The sequence below is a fragment of the Pangasianodon hypophthalmus genome, chromosome 22 (genome assembly GCF_027358585.1).
Source record: "Pangasianodon hypophthalmus isolate fPanHyp1 chromosome 22, fPanHyp1.pri, whole genome shotgun sequence".
Classification (NCBI taxonomy): domain Eukaryota; kingdom Metazoa; phylum Chordata; class Actinopteri; order Siluriformes; family Pangasiidae; genus Pangasianodon; species Pangasianodon hypophthalmus.
This window is the reverse complement of record NC_069731.1, coordinates 7,139,869-7,160,514: the sequence shown is the minus strand read 5'-3', so window position 1 is coordinate 7,160,514 and position 20,646 is coordinate 7,139,869. Positions and strand designations below refer to the sequence as shown.

The following is a 20,646-nucleotide window of genomic DNA, read 5'->3' as shown; positions in this document are numbered from 1 at the left end:
TAATGAGGTGAAAGAACTGGACAGATGAAGGACTAAAGTGCTGCTCCATGCTCTCTTTATATAGAGATGATACAAGGGATATTGGCGCCACTGGTCCTTGAGGGTAATGTAGGAAACTGTTAACCTAGTCAACTTAGATTTCATTATAATATTATTCTTAGAGGGCATGGAAGATCACATGTTAATCGTAATGATTTATATGCAAGTTCTTCAGGGTGGATGTTTCCTTAAGAGTACAAGCAGCCTTAATTTTTAACCTGACCAAAGCAGGAGACCTGTGTATAATACATTACAATGCCCAATGAAGGTTTTAGTACTTTCTGGACAAAATATTTAAGCTTAAATCATTGGAGGAACACATGGTTCTTCTTGGCGAGTGAGCTTGGAACCATACTATTCTTCTCTTCACTCATGGGTGACCTGACTGTTATTCAGGATCTAGACACTTTCCCACTGCATTGGAACCATGCTAGTGCTTTCTTGGAAGTGGGCTGAGGAACATACATTTTCTCAATTATATATCCTGGCCATCTCCTGTTTATTTTTACATTCTGATTGTTATGGGTGGCATGGTGGTCCAGCAGGTGGTATCTCAAATTGCCAGGGTCCTTGGTTTGATCCTGAGCTCAGGTTACTGTCTGCGTGGAGTTTCTGTGCATGTTCTCCCCATGTCCGTGTAGGCTTCCTCAGTTTCCTCAGCAGGTTCTCAGTTTTTCCTCCCACCTCCCAAAAACATGCCAACTCTAAATTGCCCCAGGTATGAATGGTGCCCTGTAATCGCCTGGCATCCCATCCAGAGTGTATTCCAGCCTCACACCCAGAATTCCCAGGATAGGCTCCAGAACCAGATGAATGAAAGAATGACTGATTATTATATTTAATATTCTCTCAAACTGTCCTATAAGGTCTAACCAATGAATGGTTCCCGGAGCCAGGTTCAAAATGTTAGGTCTTCTGAGATGCTTTTCTGCTCACCATGGTTTTAAATAGTGGTGATTTGAGCTATTGTGGCCTTCCTGTCAGCTCAAACCAGTCTGGCAATTCTCCTGTAACCTCATCAGGAAGGCATTTCCACCCACAGACTGGACGTTTTTGTTTTTTCGTACCACATCACTGTGCAAATTCACATGATTGCTGTGTGTTAAAATCACAGGAGATCAGCAGTTCCTGAACTACTCAAACCAGCCTGTCTGGCACCAACAACCAGGCCACAGTCAAAGTCACGGAGAGCACTTTTTTTTTTTTTTACTCCATTCTGCTTTTTGGTGTGAACATTAACTGAAGCATTTGACCTGTACCTGCATGATTTTATGCATTGTGCTTTTGCCACATGATTGGCCAATTGGATAACTCCATGAAAGGGCAGGAGCAGAGGTGTTCTTATTTTATATTGTCATTGAGTGCATATAACTATGCAAAATATCACATCAAAGGAACTGACCTCTCTTCATCTACTAAAGGCTGAAAGCATTCATCTGTTTTGCCAACATAAAAAAACAAAAAGGACATGCAAATGACAAGGGCTGAAGGTTATCAAGCAGAACGCAAAACACACTCATTCTGTTTTATATGATGGCTGAAGGACATTGTTTTTCACTGACCTTGCTAAACGATAAACAAAAAAAAAAACATGTAACTGCTTAGGTAAGAGAGTGCTTCCTACTGAGCATGCGCATAAACATTTCTTATCATCTAACCCGCTGGTTCAGGTGGTTGTGTACAGAAACAGTGTACGCTTTGCTTCACTTCCTAATGTATCACAGGGTAACGAGGATAATGGTAAAGGCTTTGCTACTTTGCTTTCAATTATTTTTCAGAGTCTTATATTAAAAACAGAATTATTTGCATGCATGTATATTGCTTGTTCCTCCAAAATATTCCATGAGTCTAATTTGTATATAAATGATGTATTAGAATATAAAAAGCAAAAAATATATGAGATGAATACAGCAGTGACTGAGCAATTGAACATTCAGGATAAGTGAGGATAACAAAGCAGTATCAGCAATGGCTGCATGTGGTTCAAGTCCTCAGTTTGGTAAGTTGCAAATTTCTTCCATTTGATGACTTTGGTTTGTGTGTTTTTTTTTTTTTTTTGTATGTTTTCGTGGTAGGAAAGCACTTCTTATTAGCTTTTTTTTTTTTAAAAAAAAAAAAAAGAAACAGTATTCAGGTCTTTTATGTTATAATCATAATACTACATGATAGTCCATGATCTTTTTCTGAAAAGACACTAACGGCCATATTCAGAGTCAGTGAATTAAGTCCAAGTCCAGTTGATGATTTAAGTCCAAAAGGTAAGGTCAGTATTTATGTGGGGAAATGTGTGTATTCAGACAGGCTATGCACCTGTTAAATGCATGTGGTTCATGCTTCCAAGCTTACCAGATTTTTTTTTGAGTAGAAACGTCTGAATCTGGGTTTTTTACTAGTCTGTAGACCAGCACCTTTATACACAAGCACTTGCATTTAAGCCCTAAAAAAATCAGGGATAGAATACGCAGACTGGAAAAGGAAACTGTAGTCTGTTAGGTTTGAGCTCTAAATACTGAAATGTGCAATTTCTCACTGTGCACACTTAACTCAACTCTGAATACAGCCCTAAGAGGTTAAAATGACTTCACCTTCTGCTCTATCAGGTGTACAGTTTATCTCTGAGTTCAGGATTGTTCTGCTGGGGAATAAAGGAGCTGGAAAAACCTCTCTAGCAAACATGATTTTGTGCAGACAGACCACATCCCCAAGGAGTACTGCTCAGTGCATGAAGATCCGTGGAGTCGCAGCTGGAAGACTGGTCACTCTGGTTGACAGTCCTGGCTGGTGGAAGAACTTTCTTGTGCATGAGACGCCAGAGTTTCAAAAACAGGAGCTGGTGCTAAGTATGGCCCATTGTCAACCAGGACCCCATGCTGTTCTTCTAGTCATACGTGTGGATGCGTTATACACAGAGAAAAACAAACAAGCAGCGCAGCAGCACCTGGAGCTTTTTGGGAAGGACATCTGGAAGCACACAATAGTTGTGTTCACTTATGGTGATCGTCTTCAGGATCAAACAGTTGAGCAGCACATCGAAAGTGAGGGAGAAACCTTCTTGCAGTGGCTTGTGGGAAAATGTGGGAACCGGTATCACATTTTCAACATTGATAGATACAGAGGTACTCAGGTGAAGGAGCTGCTTGAGATGATCGAGGATATGGTGGCTGGAAATGGTGGCTCCTGTTATGAAATGGATAAAAAGTGTCTGTGTGAAGTCAAAGAGATGAAGAGGGTGGCAGAGGAGAAAGCAAACAAGAGGAGGATGATGGTACAGGAACAAAGAAATGTGCATGAAGGTGAGATCAAAGGTCTGTGCATCTTTTCAGAGCTAATATTTCTAAATGTCTTGTGATATATCACTTTTTTTTGTCTACTAGGCCATAACGTCTCCCTGTCCAACATAAGAATGGTGTTGTTAGGCTATCGGAGATCTGGGAAAAGTTGTATCAGGAATAATATCTTTGGAAGAGAGATCATTGACTTGAAGAGAACGTCACAATGTGTGAAGACTCAGAGTGAGATTGCTGGAAAAATCATCACTGTTCTGGACACACCAGGCTGGTGGAAGACTCTCACAGCAAGAGACACTGCAGAACTGGACAAGCAAGAAATATTACGCAGCATTTGTCTGTGTCCCCCAGGACCGCATGCTTTACTCTTGACTCTACGCTTAGATATGCCATTCAGAGATGAAGAGCTGAAATCATTGGAGGAACACATGGGTCTTCTTGGCGAGCGAGCTTGGAACCATACTATTCTTCTCTTCACTCATGGGGACTTGCTTGGTGACATGACTGTTGAGCAGTACATTGAGAGTGAAGGGAAGGACTTAAAGTTGCTTGCTGCAAAATGTAGAAACCGGTACCATGTTCTCAATAACAAGAATTTGCTTGATGGAGGCCAGGTCATGGAGCTGTTTAAGAAGGTCGAGGAGATGGTGGCGGAAAATGATGGTCTTTATTATGAAATGCACCCAAGGACTTATAAGGACGTGAGGCGGAAATGGAGATTAATGACCAAAAAATCCAAGATGAGGCTGAAGGTGAAGCGTAGAAGGATGATAAGCTCAGTGAAAGGTATGTTCATTTAATATACATATGAATTGATTCATATGTGTACATATATCTAATGGCAAGACAAACTCTGGTATGTTAGTGTGTATTAGGTGTGTAATGCAGTGCCACTATCTGTATTTGTAGTTGTTTAATTCTCCAAATATCTGTATTCGAATTTAAACCTAAAGTGGGCGTGGCCTGAACGAGAAGGTTTTTTGTTTGTTTGTTTGTTTGGTTGGTTTTAATTAAGTATAAATCCTGAATACACTGGGGGAAAAAAAACAAAGAGGTGGAAACGCCAGCACTGCTAGCATGGTCTATGAATTTTGTGGGACTATTTATTTATTTATTTATTAAAATCCCATTCACACAGTTATTTTTGTTTGTACTTGCCTGTGATATTTTCTAACCAGTTTAGTTGGTTTTATTTCTCAAAATATTAACAAACTAGTAGTCTATTTTAAACCAGTGCAATCCTGACCAGGCAGTTACTAAGGATGCAGTAAATGCATCGTTCTTTGTTCCACTTGTGCCAGTAAAAACCTTCTGCTTGCGTGACTTTTTTTTTTTTTGTTGTATCCCAGATGCACACCTCTAGTCTCAACCAGATGCCCTGTTATTTTTTCTTCTGGCAAAAAAGGCATATATATATATATATCTGTGTTTAGAAGACCTTATCTGTTTAATCTGAATAATGTATTAACGTATTCATTTTTGGTTACATCCCTAGTGTTTGTCATGTATGTTTGCTAAATAGTCCAATTGTATTCTGGTAGGTGCTGGACAATATCTGACTGAGCTTAGCCTCATTCTGCTGGGGTACGGTGAAGCTGGTAAAACATCAGCAAGTAACACCATCCTAGGCACAACAGATTTTGGATTCAAAAGAACTTCCCGGTGTGTGAAGAGAATGGGAGAGGTAGAAGGAAGACTACTCACTGTGATAGACACACCAGGATGGTGGAAACGTCTTCCAATAGAAGAAATGCCACAATTTAGCAAACAGGAAATTCTACAGAGTGTCTCCCTGGCCCCTCCAGGCCCAGTCAGTTTCTTACTGGTCATCCGTTTGGACAGTTCTTTTCAAGAGGAAGAGAGAAGAGCTGTGAAGGATCACATGAACCTTTTCGGAGACACGGTCTGGGACCAGACCATTGTTCTTTTCACTTGTGGGGATTGGTTAGGGGACAGAACCATTGAGCTGTACATTGAGAGTGAAGGTGAGGCACTAAAGTGGATTCTTGAAAAATGTGGCAATAGGTATCATATTCTCAGCAACAAGAACCAGAGAAGTAGCAATCAGGTCTCTGATCTCCTGAAAAAGATCGAAGAACTGGTGGCTGAAAACAAAGCATGTTGTTCAATGGGCATGTGGGAGTCGAAGGAGAAGACAGGGAGGAGCTTGGAGAATGTCCAGGCCAATGAGAGAGGAATACAGCAACAAACTGAGGATTTTGACTTGGATGATGATGTATTTACTACTGACATGAAATACAATATTTTTTAAAGAATTTTAAGTGTAGCTGTATAATTGGAACAATGAGAAGATGAACACAAAGACTTCTAAGTGTATTAAAGGTCCACATGTTATTTTTTTTAATGACACGAGTGCATGAAAGCTATATTACTAGCATTTAGAAAATTTAATTTACCAGGTAAAGGAATATGTGACACACAAACACTAATAAAAGAAGAATATATCAAAACTTTGTATCCTGTCTTCAGTTTTCTCTGCAGTTTTTACTCATTACTCAAAAAGGCTGTAGGTAATTTTTATTTCCACACTATTGCCATTTTATTAATTTATTTTAATAATTGCAGTAATTGCAGTGAATCTGAGGTACTCAAATTTTGAATGTTTTTTTTGTTTTACTTTAAATGCAACATACCATAAAAAATAAATACACAAATAAAAATAATGTTTAAATTTTTAGCATACGGATAATGATTTTTTTTTTTTTGATTGATGAAATGACTGGTTTGAATAAAAAGCCTGCTAACAGCTATTGCTTTTCTGTTTGCCATGCTTGCTATTTGGAAGAGACATGATGAAAAACTTCAGAAAAATTAGGAAACACAAATGGTGCTCTTGTGAGTATGCATAATAGTTTTATGCCTATACCTACACTGAGCCCCTGTTGTATAAGCTTCAACATTAATTGTAATTACTTAATTGAATTAATTGAATTAACTACACTCCTGAGCTGCCGGTGATCCAGACCCCCCTACGCTCTGGACCAGATGAGCATCACTCCTGAGCTGCTGGTAATCCAGACCTCCCCCCCCTTCACTCTGGACCTGTCCACCGGCAATGCTTCACACTGCCACGAAGACGCTTCAGCTGTTTTCTATGGACTACACAAACACACTTTGTACTCACACACACACGCACTACAGTGTAAACCCATATGAGGATGGGTTCTCTGTTGAGTCTGGTTCCTCTCAAGGTTTCTTCCTATCACCATCTCAGGGAGTTTTTCCTTGCCACTGTCGCCCTGCTTGCTCATCAGAGACGTCACACACACACACTTCACTTTACTTTTGTTTGTGTAAAGCTGCTTTGAGACAATGACCTTTGTAAAAAAGCGCTATACAAATAAAAATGAATTGAATTGAACTTTAGTTACTTACTTAGACCAAGAAAAATGTTTCAAATCTCAAAACTATTTTACATATTAAATTAGTAAAAGTATTTCTGGTGAAGCTTTGCACACTTCGGATAGGAATAAAATTCCCAAATAGGCCATGGACTTTAATTACTGAGTATGGTGCTAGAATGGTGTTCTTCTAGTAATGCTAATGTAATGATCTAGCGTTTCTGAACTTTGACTGGTAGTGTATACTTTATTAAAGAGTTAAGACTAAAGCATATAGAACTACAAGGCTAGGTAGCCAACGACATCCATTTACTCATTCATTCATCTTCAGTAAACTCTTTTCTCCTGGTCAGGATCATGATGGATTCGTGCTGAGTAATAGTTTCCTTTTAAACTTACAAAGCTGAGGAAAAAATTACAAATAGATTTCTTGACTGAGACTTGAACACTCTGCTTGATTGGTCCGAATATATTTTTTTTCCTCCCGCTCAACAGTAAACTTTCTTTCTTCTTTTTTTCTTTCTTTTTCCTGACTTAGAATGCATTTCAGGGCCTGTCACACAACTCTAAAAGAGAGCACTAATCTTGTGAGAAAGCTTTTGAATGTACCTTTTATGACCTGGCAGAAAAAAAAAAAATCTTTGATGCCAGAAATGTTATATCTTGGATATCTTGCACCTGAATGCAAAAGTGTTCCTACACTTCTTTGACATCAAATGAAACTCTGGTAGAAAGGCAACAACAGAAGCACACTGAGAGATTTTATGTAATGATAAATAATGGCACTTGAACGACACAGTAAAAGAGGCAAAAGGGAGCTCCATTTGTGACTTTTGTGGCCTGCTCTTTTGTGCTAGAGAACAGGATGTGTGTATTTAGTTTCACCTCTGGAAAACTCTCTTATAAGCAACTTTAAGCCAGTGGACAATTCACAGAAAGTTCAGGGAATGTTCTAAAGTTCTTACAAAAATCGCTATACAATTTCTTATCCTGGCCACGGGGGCTTATTGAATGAGTTAATAAGTACAGTGTAAACCATATTCTTTGGTCTTCAGAGCCAGATTTTGGACAGAATGTTATACAGCACTCTCTACCTTCATCAATCCTTTGATGGGAATTGAGGGAGAATCACTTGACTACATTTCCAGAGAACCTGTTCCAAGAATTCCAAGTCCCTAAATGGTACACCAGCCCTTTACAGGGCATCATGCACACCTAGGGTAACAGTAGCCAATCCAGATGTGAGGAAACCCATGCAGACATGGTGAGACCATGTGAAACTCCACACAGACAGTAGCCCAAGGTCAAGCCCAAGGCTACCCGCTGCACCACCATGCCGCCCAGTCAAGTTTGTTTTCACTGAAAATAAGCCTATATAATACAGAGACTGAAAATAAGCCAATTCACTGGTAAACTTCATGAGTTTGGAGGTTCATGTGGTGCTTTTGGGATATGTGGTGACTCATTGGTAAATGCTCAGTGTTAGAGAGCATAAGACTGTGATTTCAAATCCAAGAACTAGCAGAGAGCCAATTTTCCCTTAAGGAAGACCCTTAATCTCCAACCACTCAGGATTCTGCTTGCCTCACTTCTATGTTGCTTTGGATGAAAGTGGCTTACAAATTAATAGACTTAACAGGCTGACTTAATATTATGTATGATTCTTTAATCTTTGAATTCACCCACCTTGCACCATGTATTCCTGGAATAGACCTGGACACTACGACTTCATCCAACAGCAACAAAAGATATAGACATATAGATGTAGTTCATTTCAAATGGTATATAATGTAGTATTAAGCCACAGAAGACCAGAATGTAAAAGCTGTTTATGTGTAATATACAATGAAGTGTTCATCTTCAAGCCCTTGTACTGAATACTAATCATCTTGGGTTTTTGATTGATTAATACAGGCAGGGCATGTAGAATTTTTTAGTTGCCCACTACAGTTCCAGACAGATCCCCCAGAGCATCTAATTTAATGATAGTTATCAGGATGAAGACAGTTTAGCGGTGTTGATATTTTAAAGTACTCCTAAAAATAACTACTACAAAAGATTTGCCACCATATCTTACCCAGCCTTCCTGTGTATATTGTTCAAGTTAGATCTTTATGTTCTGTTAGAATGTTATTCCTAGCATTTATACACATTGTGATAAAGCTGTTCAGCTGTTTTGAAATTGTGAATTATTGCAGTGCAATTTTGAGCTGTATAAAATGAGAAATATTCATTCATCTTCATTAGCCACTTTATCCTGGTCAGGTCATTGTGACTCTTAAGCCCATTCCGGGAACATTGGTGCGAGGTGGGAATATACCCTGGATGGGATGCCAGTCTATTACACTGCAACAGACACATACATATTCACACCCAATGACAATTTAGAGTCATCAACCCACTTCTTGCACCACTCTGTGTAAACACTGTAGACTATTGTGCATGAAAATCCCAGGAAATCAGCACTTCTACAAAAACTTAAACCTGGCTGTCTGGCACCAGTAACCATGCCATGGCCAAAGTCACTGAGATCCCATTCTGATATTTGACGTGAATATTAACTGGAGCTTAGGTCCTGAATCTGCATGATTTTATGCATTGCACATGTATACAGAACAGACATCACCTTATGACTTTAAAAAATTTGCTATCTATTAATTTTTGCTCAGTGAGTGACACAAATCAGCTTGACAGTCACTTCTTGACCTATTTGCAAAGTATATGAAGTGTAAAATTATGTACTGTTTAATTATATATGCATTCCTAAGTAATTGATTTAATCAAAGTGATTCAGTAGAGAGCATCAGTCATTGTCAGTTTTGGAAAGCCATCGAAGATGATTGCTAGACTATTTGGCTAATTTAATTAAATATTTCCTGAAATACTACATCGGGACATCAGTCTATACAATCAAAGGAAAGCAATCCAAATAAATCATTACTTAATTAGCATAATGAACAATGGCAGCTTCTGAGATTACTGTGACTACTCTTAGAAGCCTCCAAGAAATTTATATTGACGGAGAGTAATCATTTTCTCATTATGTACTGATTTGTTTTCAGTGACTTACTCTTTCCAATTGATCAGGGTGCAGTTATATCTGACATTTAAGAGAAGAAAAAGAAAATTAAATGAGTTTTGTGGTTATGAGTGAAGATTAAATGAGCTTAATTGATCTCAATAAATAAAACTATTGAAGTGAGCATTTCACACTGGTCATTCTGTAAATGTCACCAGGTAGCTGGGTAGGGAAAAAAAAGCTTCTTGCCTTGATGCTTGTCATAATGTATTGTATTTGGAATGAGGATGATCTGATAGCAGTAGAGTATTGAGCAGAAAAATAACTGATCTTCAAAAAGGTTGAGTTGGAGTAGGTTGTTTCAGCCAAATGTTAATGCTTAGACTGCTAAATGGCATTAAATTCAGTGGGTTGGGAAACATTTCTGACAGGGATAAGGGATAAATAAGAATATTTTTGGAAGTGCCATTAAGATACAGAGAGAAAAGGAATACTTTTAGGTATAATTTATGGAGAATAATAGGTACATTTACAGTAGCACCTAGTCTTGAAAAAAGAAGTGATGGTTCTGGTGTAGTAATAATAATAATAATAATAGTTTTTTGTTTTCAAATTTATATATCTGAGTGTATAGTTTGATGTGAGCATCTATTTTTCCCCTAACAGTCAGAACACTTTCACTAGTCTGAATTCAATCTGCTCAAGAACATTGATTTTGGTGTCCCAGTGCACTTTCAGGGAGAGCCTGATCTGTGTGAAATTCTAATATCTTGAGGAAAATGGATAAAAATCATGTGAAAGACAGAGGGAGAGGAGAAGAAAGTGTTTTTGTTCCGAATAGCTCAGAGTCAGCATATGTCTAGTGATTTGAATGGCACTCAGTCACATACACACACACACCTTGTCAGCCAAGGTCTCAAATGGGACTTGTCACTGAAAACTTGTGTGTGTTTGTGTGTATTTGTCCTGTGTACAAATGTGCCATCTGTGTGATCTAATGATAGATACATGCCAGAGCAATACACTATGCTAGCTGGCAACTGTTCCACTGTCAGACTTCAGAGCCTTTTATGATCTCTCAGATGTGTCCTTCCTGTTAAGTACACTGTCAAAATACACACATAAACTTTACCAGTACACTATATCTATATCTATATCTATACCTATATCTATATCTATATCATTACATCTATCACCAGATGAGAACCAGAACTACTTTTTTTAATACTAGGTGCTACTGTAAAACCATGCAATATACCTATTATTCTCCCAATGTTAAGCGAGTAGGAACTGATCATTTGTAAAGACAAATGGTTTAATGACAAAATGCTGGAAATACAATTCTGAGCCTCCTGTCATTTAGTATGCAAAATGAAGTTAAATTAGAATGGATAAGTTGTTTGCTGCATATTTTTCCACAAGGAAACCTGACTAGAGGGCCTGAATACTCACATCTGTCCTATAACAGGTTGGATACTTAAATTAATTCTATTATTGCTGGCAGTATCTGTTGTCTGTTGGCAGTCAGTTGAACATCTGACACCACAGAGATAATATTTTAACAAATATAGGGCTGTCTTAGGTAATAAAGGTAATATGGTGCAGTGTTCTTGCCTTTTGCTCATTGAAAAATGCCAGACCATTTCAAGACTATTTATAGTTTCCCGCATGGGGGCTAGCCAAATGTCCTCACAAAATCTAAACTGTCAGATATTCCTATCCTTCATTTAGTCATTTATTTAGTAAAGAGAGTAAGCAATACACGACTTGCATTTTTTTGTCCTTGGGCAATAAAGTTAATCATTAGCAGATAATGCAGGTGAGGTGGCTCCGTTAATAACATTAGTGAGTTTAGTAATTGCTTTTCTAAGTGACTTGATCTCTGTCATGCACAGCTTCTCGGCATGCAGTACATTACACGAAACTGTGGTTTTGAAAAGTAGTTAAAATTGCTTTCAACAGTGAACAGAGAAAAACATTAGTGTTATAACACTAATAAAATCTGCAACTATTTCCATATTTTCAAAGGACATTAAATAATTGATATAATGGGAGTGTGATTTCAATGAAATCTCATCCTCCCTAAAGGGAGACTTCCTTGAGTAAATAAATGAGTAAAAAAGAGTGGGAAAATGTGAAGGGAAAATATATAGAGAGAAAGAATGCCAAAGGCATTTTAATAAAACAAACAAATTCATATTCCAGAGAAGCTACGCTCACTTGAAATTGTGCAAACTTGAATCAGCAGTGGATTATTACTCATAAAGTATCTTCATTAAGGAAAGATGGTCACGCTTTACTTGCCCATGGGAGCTGGCTATATGCTTTGGAGTTATTTACAAATAACTACAAATACAAGGAGACTGTCAGGTTATGTATCATTACAATTGATTTCCATTACCAGTTTTCTTTTCAGTTACTTTTACTTAAATGGGTATCCATGTGGGCTAAGTGCAGAAAGCTTCAGGAAGGGAATAAGGATGAATTGGGCAGATCTGGAGGGTGAGATGAGCCACTGCAGTAGAAGTGTATCAGGATCTGGCACAGGCACCACATCAGACAACAGGAGTACAGGTACAGCTCAAGAGAGAAAGAGAAAAGGTATGGATATATGATTAGCCATGCTGTTATCATACAGTGGTTTAAAATAGCGTACATTGAGACCAAGGCCTTCCCCAAGGCAGAAATGCACCAAAAAGAGGGAACAACTCTGTGGGGGTCTGCATTTTTTCTTCTATTCCACCAGGCATACACTTCAGACGACAGCAACCCCAAATATCAGAAATTATGCAATCGAGATGCCAAGATTTGTGGTGGCTTTACAGATAGAGTGAAATAGTTGACCCTCACCTTGGGTGAACCACCTTCTTGATCATGGTATTGCCCCTTCCAGGTAAGTATGAACAGTTCTGGCTGTATACAAAGGGAACACAAGTGAACACCCATGTGAAGTCTCCATGTGACGCCGTCTACTGCTTAGCCAGGATATTGACTTGACCAGTCCTTTTAGCTATCTTTCACCTGACAGTAGACAGCTTGCTTAAGCAGAAGTCAGTACATGCCCAGCTGTACCATAGGACATGGAAGGGAAATATCAGGATCCTTTCACATTTATACAACCAAGTGTATTGCAATACACCTCTGTGTGTTGTCAGGGCTGTCTCGAAACTGTCATTCAGAGCCACTGCTTTAGAGATTGTAACTCTGTTGGAGCCCAACTTTTTTCTGTGAAGATTCTGCTGAGGCTTAGCAGGTGTGTTTTGTTTCTGAATGTGACAGTTCAACTATGTAGTATGCAATTAGGATGTAAGTCAAAGCAATTCCCACATCATTGTATATTCTTGCTGTTCTGACTTCAGATCACAGAATGCTTCAATGCACACACACATCACTCTCTCTCTCTCTCTTTCTCTCTCTCTCTCTTTCTCTCTCTCTCTCACATATACACATACACACATACCCCTCTCTCTTTGTTTGTTTGTCTATCCTGTAGTCATTTGATTAAAATGCATTGATAGCAACATTTCTAATACAATTAAAATTTAAATGTGACAAACACTGACAACTCTAGGACTTTTCCGAAGAGGAAGAACACAGTAAGAGAGAAATTAATTAATTTCTTTCCATTTCTCAATTCTTTTTTGAAGAAGTGCCACACACCCAACTCCAACTTGCAGTTCTGCCTCATTAAACCTAAGAAGCAATTTATAGCTGAAAGTGTCTAATCACGGGAATGGACCTTTCACTGCAGTATAAATCATGCATCAGGACGTGCTTCCATTTTCCACCAGTCCACTTTTCTCTTCTTTTTTTTTATCCTTTTGCCCTCTCTTTTCCACCTCCCTCTCACCTTCATGTTTATTATTCCTCATCATATAATTTCCGCATGCTACAAGCCCAATATCTCACCTTCTTTCTCACATAATCCCTTGAAAAGTCTCGGTTTTCTGGTGCTTTGTTTGTTGTCATGTTTTCTTTGACATTGTGTCAACTTGTTTTCACTCTGTGAACTTTCATCATGCGTGTTTTATCTCATTCTTTTTTTTTTTTTTATCTCTCTTTTGTTTTGTCTGACTTTCATAAAGTCAGACAACAGTGAAGGGATAAAATGAGAGAGATGAAGTAATGAGTACAAAAGAGAACAAGGTAGGAGACAGACAGAGAATGGGCAAATCTGACCAAGCAAAACCGCTATAAAAAATGAGCAGAATGGAATGGAAATAGGTAGTCAGAAGGTAAGTTTGACCTTGTGGGGACATTTGATCAGGAGTTTAATGTGCAGTGTACTGTAATGTACTGTTTTTAACAGAAACTTACATTAAACGAAATGATTAGGCATTAGGCATCGCAGTTATTTATAACAATATTCTAGGCGTCACACAAAACCTGTACCTGAATTTGACGCATTTGAAGTTCTTTATACTAACATACGTAGTATAAAGGTAACTTTTGAATTTGCAGATTTCATCTCAAACCTGGTGGTTTCTGTAGACAAAGCATTAATTGTAATTGTGAGTTATTAACCTTGATTGGATCACCCTCTGACCCCACAGAGCCTGTGGTGATTGAATACTTGTTCTGCACACACTAGATAATGACCAAAACCTCCCCTTTATCTCCAAGATCCTAGAAAAGTACAACAAGATCCTAGAAAAGTACAACAGTTATGCTCATACTTACATTAGAATAACGTTCATGAAATCTATCAGTCAGGATTTAGGCCTCATCACAGTAATGAGACAGCACTGGTTAAAGTGGTAAATGACCTACAACTGGCCTCCAATCTGGGTTGTCTCTCCTTGTTGTGTTGCTTGATCTTAGTGCAGCTATTGACATCATAGATCTCAATATATATGCTACCACTGAATACAATTATTTAAAGACATGGTATTAGCTTCCACTGTTATGCTGATGACACACAGTTATATGTTTCACCATAGCCAGATGAGAAACACTGGCTTAATAAAGTTGAGGAATGTGTAAAGGACCTTATACACTGGAGGCTGTGTAACTTCCTCCTACTTAATTCCGACAAGACAGAAGTACTTCTGCTAGGACCACAGGCAGCTAGAAGCAAGCTTTCTGACTACATAATAACTCTGGATGGCCTTTCAGTTGCATCATGTGCAGAATGCAGCAGCCAGAGTCCTTACTAGAACCAGTAGACATGGCCATATCACCCCTTTTTTACTAGGAGCTAATGCAGTGGCAAAATTTCACATTGATTATAAAATACTACTATTGGCTTATAAGGCACTGAATGGTACCTGAGTGAACTTTTGATCTTTTATGATCTGCCACATCTGCTTCTTTCAAAAGGTGTAGGTTCTTTGTTGGTACCTTGAATAATGAAGGGAACAACAGGGGGCAGAACTTTCTCTTAGACTCGCATTCTGTGCGTAATGTACATCTTAAATTATTACAAGACAAGAACATACCTAAACTGTGTTTTCTCTCTCTCTCTCTCTCTCTCTCGCTGTGTGTGTGTGTGTGTGTAAAGCAGCACAAGTTTCTCCTGAGATACCAGTGATCCTGACTCCTTCTGCCCCCCACCAGGCCTGCCTGATCCATCCTGATGCCCCACTTCTGCTTGAAGCCTCATTCACCTGGAGATCACTCTGCAGCCATGGCCCTGTCTGGATAGCCTACAGATCACCATGGGTTTAGTGTGGATGGTAATGATGGTCTAATGATGCTCATTCTCAAGTTCCTTTTGAACATTTAGCACTGCTTGACTTTATAGTATATAAAGTCATAGAAGAAAAATGATTTATAATTGCACTATTCGATGCCACCCAGATGAGGATGGGTTCCTTTGGAATCTGATTCCTCTTAAGGTTTCTTCCTCTTGTTGCCTCAGGGAGTTTTTCTTTGCCACCATTGCCTCTGGCTTGGGCATTAGGGATAAATTTAAAAGAGATAAATTTAAATACAAATTAAAATTTTATATCTTTCAGTAAAGCTGTGACAATGTCCATTGTTAAAAGTGCTATATAAATAAAATTGAATTTGGCTGGTCCCCATGACGAAAACGTCCTTTTACAAAAACTTCAGCTTTTATTCAAAAACTAAAAGAGCCAAAAGTATTCATTTTAATTACTGTGGTTAAGGGTAGGATTAGGTTTAAGTTGATGACTATGGAAGGGCCTCACAAGGCTAGCAACATATGTGGGTTTGTCTCTGTTCTAATACAGTCTCTGCCCCTGTCCTGTTCTGCTTCTTGCACTTAATTAGTTTGTCCATACCATGCTGTTTATTTGTTTTGTCAAGAAGCGTCCTCAGATTTGATTGTGCATTTCCAAGCCTTATTTCGCTAGTGCATTGTTTCATGAGATACCAGTGATCCTGACTACTTCTGCTCTCCGGACCTGCCTGATCCATCCTGATGCCCTACTTCTTGTTGGAGTTCTCATGACCTGAAAACCACTCACTGCTGCTGAGGATGGTCTCACATGGACAGCCTAAGATCAGTGAGATTATTGTGGATGGTACCACTGAGAAACCATGAAGATGGCTTCGGACTGCAATTGCTACAAAGAGTTTTGCATTCAAGTCTCCATCACTGAACAGTTGATAACTTTAACAAAATAGACTTCATGTTAAAACTATAATGAATTCAGGAATGATTCTAATGCTTATATTCATAAATTGCTCATAAGCCCATAAGTTCTTGGTTACGCAATTGCACTTTTTTGAACATAAAGTACACAGTTATAGAAGGGAAATTATTTACAAATCATGCTATCCAGTGTCACCCAGATGAAGATGGGTTCCTCTCATCCTTTTGGTTCCTCTCAAGGTTTCTTCCTCATGTTATCTCAGGGGATTTTTCCTTGCCACCATTGCCTCTGGCATGTTCATTAGGGATCAATTTAAAAATTGGAATTTATATATTTCTGTAAAGCTGCTTTGTCACAATGTCCACTGTTAAGTCCTATACAAATAAAATGGAATTAAATGTTTCCTGGGTTTGACCCTTGCCTGTTTCCCCCTCTTACAATTATAGATCACTCTAGTTTGTTGATGTCTGGCTGTGCTCTCATCCACACTTGGAACTTTGATGATGATACTTGGATTGCCCCTAATACATGCCATGCTGAGTTTATGCACTTTTGTCCTGCCTCATCAACCTGCACATTACAATATAATATGAATATAATATCATTACACATGCAGTGAATGATATTTTGAGCTTAAACACATGGGGACACTATAGCCTCATGTCACACAACATTTTTTTCACAAAAAAGAATACAAAAAATCCCTATGGTGTTCATAGCCAAGAACATTTTACAACTCAAATATAGGTTCCAATTATAGTTTCAACACCACTTGGCGAAGTTCACAATCTTTATTTTGTGGCCTGCGATGCTTCCAAACAGTTTTATGGAGGTGGTAAGAGTTGATTTTGAAACTAGACTCTTTTGTGTGCTCTTATTTTTTTCCCCTTCATCATCCTTCTTTCTGTGCACTCGGTGGTATGCTCATGTATCCAATTCCTGGAAAAGTTTCCTCTTTCTAAACTTTTGAAACATTTTAGGATGCTGATTGTGCTTGACGTTATTTTTTAACTGTTTATTTATTTTATACACATTCTACTCCTATCACTCCATCCCTTTATTTGACTTCTTTGGTCTTCCATAAAAAGGTGTGCTACCTTGCCTTTTTATTATTCTGGTGGAGCTTAGCCTCACACTTTGATTGAAAATACCATAGAATAAAAGCTGACCGGTGAAAAACTAGCAAACAGCCTTTTCTACATATAGATGAAAATAAAACAAGAAAAACATATTATTGCTTTCACTGGCCCAACATTTCATTACATGTTTAATTAGCCATTTCTAAGGAAGAAATTGAGTTACTAGCTACAAATCAAGGACCCATGTCTAAATTCATGCCAGACAAGTGCAAATATGGTATTTCTACACAGAAGTGCTTCTAATTATGCAAGCTTGGTTCAATAAAGTTCTTATTGAGATCAGTAACTATACTTCAGACGTTTCAGCACACTGTAACTTCTAATAAGCAGCAGTGAAGCCCAAATGAATCTATTTCATGTCCTACTTAATGCTTCTTATGTCTCTATTTTTTTTATTGCACTTTTCCTCTTTTTCTTTTAAGTCTGAAAAACAACTCAATATTAGAAGGCATTTTATGAGTGGAAAGCTAACATCTGTTATTTACTGGCACTCTATGTCACTAAGTCTGTTTGATATGCTGTCATGCAGAGTAAGCATGCTGTATTCAATTCTCGAGCAGAGTGCCAGCATTTGAGAATGGTACATAGATACTACTGAAGGCTTTAGACCATTGAATACACTGAAACAATTCTGTATTGTAGCGTATCAGGTTTGTACTACTATTGTACTAAATAACAATTTTCTTAGGACACAACAAATCACTCACACAATATACTTTATTTCCCATCCCCTTGTGAAAACAAAGCATACTTAAGTGCATAAATATGGGCGTGTTTTTGTTGCATAACTTGCAAATAAATAACACAATTTCCACAGAAAATAATCATGTTAAAAAGCAAGTATGTTATGCTTAAGTACACAGTACTATATTTATAATGTACTTCAAATGTAATAAGACAAATTAATTATTAAATCTACTTGAATGCAACTTAAGTTGTTAAAAAAGCACAACTAAATGCATTTGAAATAGATTTAAACATATCTTAATTACAACTTAAATACACTTATCATACATTGTTCCAAAACAATACATTTAGTATATGTATAAAGTGTTAACATATTAATTATACATTGTTTAAAAGTACACTTAAGTACTCTTGTCTTTTAAATGAGACCTCCCATCCATTTTCATACATCTCCTCTTGCGTCCAGACCTGGAAGAAAAATACCCCTCTAATTAACAAATCCCTAATGATATGCAAATGATGTTTGCTGTGTACTTACTGAAGGGGCTTCAGTCAAATTGCCATATAACCAGAGGTTACAGCTCAGATTAAAAAGAGTAGATTCATTTACCCATCTGCTAAAATGAATAACTTTCACGGGTTGGAGAGCTCTGGAGGACATAGAAGTTGATTGAAGAAACATCCATGGTCATTGACATTCTAGGCACATCCTGTTGCTTTTTGAGATGTTACTGCTGCATTTGCTGCTGAGATTGAAGATTGAAAAGTCTGCACTTGTGCTTCTTCTATTATAAAAGACACGATGTAGATATTTGTCCATCTACACTTATAAAGAAAGAGTGTTTTGACAGTGTTTCTATGTAAACATTTCTACTGCCTATACTGTTCTGTATTTCTCAGAGTAAGTAATGGTAGGCAAGTTTTATATAAGTTTGATGAGTTTTTCTGCCTAGTCTCTGTGGTTTTATGACTAGTTTCATATTCTACTTGGCTTTCAGGGTTTGATTAATCTTTCGGAAATGTTTGAACTTGTTTATTGCAGTTGATACTGATGCTTGGGTGAGTGAATCTTCCCTTGGTGCGTCTTCTTTTTCAAGTCCCCATGATATGAAAAATGGTGCTTTCGAGTTTTTTTATATGAGTATCGTGGTGCTGTAGACACAAATATAACAATAAATATCAAAAACTGTGTTTTGCAAGGCTTCTAATGTGTGTGATGAAATGGCGAGAAAGCTAAGCATATGAAGGCACATTAGACTGGGTTAGAGAGAATTGTCCAAAAGGCTTTTAAATTACTGTTTCTCAGTAAAGTTTTATTTCATTGCCTCAATGTCTTTTCCCTCTTAAACCTCTGTGTAGTCGAATGCTGTGACTGCTGTGGAGAAGAAGTAAAATAAAACCGATGCAGGCTGGTAACAAATTGTTTCAAAAAAGACGTACAACAACATATGGAAACAAAACAAGGCTCTCACGCCGTTACATGTGTGCATAAAATGGGAAGCTCTGGTTGTGGCAGTTCTCTGGCTATGTTAAATCACTGTGAGGAGTCTGACACTCCCGAAAATAGGATGGATTAATGTGAGATCTAGCGTCACCACTGAGCTCTGAAGAGCTGGAACCCATTTCTCTCTCTATACCTCCAATCGGGGTCACATTAATGTAATGTGTGGCACAAGGCTGATAGGGGCCCCATCACCACTAGAGCACTATATGAAAGTGTGTACCTGGAGTATTTATACTTTAATCACACTGTTCAGATTTAGGGTGGGACAGCAGAATTGATACCAAAGGAATCTTACTCATCAACCAACACCATAGCAAAGGAGTACAGTATTTTATTGGTACACTATATGGCCAAACTTATGTGGACACCTGACTATTGCACCCATATGTGGGCCTTCCCCAAACTGTTGCCACAAAGTTGGTAGCACACAATTGTCTAGAATGTTTTTGTATGCTGTAGCATAATGATATCCGCTAAGGGGCTTAGCCCAAACCTGTTCCAGCATGACAATGCCCCTGTGCACAAAGCAGTGTCCATGAAGACATGGTTTTCCAAGGTGTGGTGTGGTGTGGAAGAATTCAGGTGGCCTGAACAGAGCCCTGAGAACAACCCCACTGTACACCTTTGGGATGGATTGGAATGCTGACTGCACTCCAGGCCTTCTCGCCTGACATCGGTGCATGAGCCCACTAATGCTCTTGTGGCTAAATGGACACAAATTCACACAGTAGCATTCCAAAATCTAATTGAAAGCCTTCTTAGAAGAGTGGAGGCTGTTATAGCAGCAAAGGGGGATTTCAACTCCATATTAATGGCACATGGTTTTGGAATCAGACGTTCAACAAGCACAAATGGGCGTGATGGCCAGGTGTCAACTAGTTTATATAAGCCATACAGTATACAAAGTTTACATACCCCTTTCAGAATCCGCGAAATGTTTATTATTTTACCAAAATAAGAGGGATCATACAAAATGATTAAGACACATTAAGAGCCGGGGGGTGAAAACTTTTTGAATTTGAAGATCAGGGTAAATTTAACTTATTTTG

At 38.2% G+C, this 20,646-nt stretch overlaps 1 protein-coding gene across 1 annotated transcript; it reads left to right on the top strand.

Annotated features, from left to right (window-relative positions):
• Positions 1 to 1,715: 1,715 nt before the first annotated feature.
• On the top strand, positions 1,716 to 6,703 carry LOC113532609 (GTPase IMAP family member 8). Its single transcript, XM_026924046.3, has 4 exons — positions 1,716 to 2,038; positions 2,640 to 3,332; positions 3,414 to 4,112; positions 4,868 to 6,703. The coding sequence occupies exons 1-4, from the start codon at positions 2,008 to 2,010 to the stop codon at positions 5,596 to 5,598; spliced, it is 2,154 nt and encodes a 717-aa protein (XP_026779847.3). The 5' UTR covers positions 1,716 to 2,007; the 3' UTR covers positions 5,599 to 6,703.
• The last annotated feature ends 13,943 nt before the right edge of the window (positions 6,704 to 20,646 follow it).

Coding starts and splice junctions, on each gene's coding strand:
- LOC113532609 (XM_026924046.3), top strand. CDS start 2,008: ATGGCTGCATGTGGTTCAAGTCCTCAGTTTG. Junction 3,333..3,413: donor ACAAAGAAATGTGCATGAAG/GTGAGATCAAAG, acceptor TTTGTCTACTAG/GCCATAACGTCTCCCTGTCC. Junction 4,113..4,867: donor GATGATAAGCTCAGTGAAAG/GTATGTTCATTT, acceptor GTATTCTGGTAG/GTGCTGGACAATATCTGACT.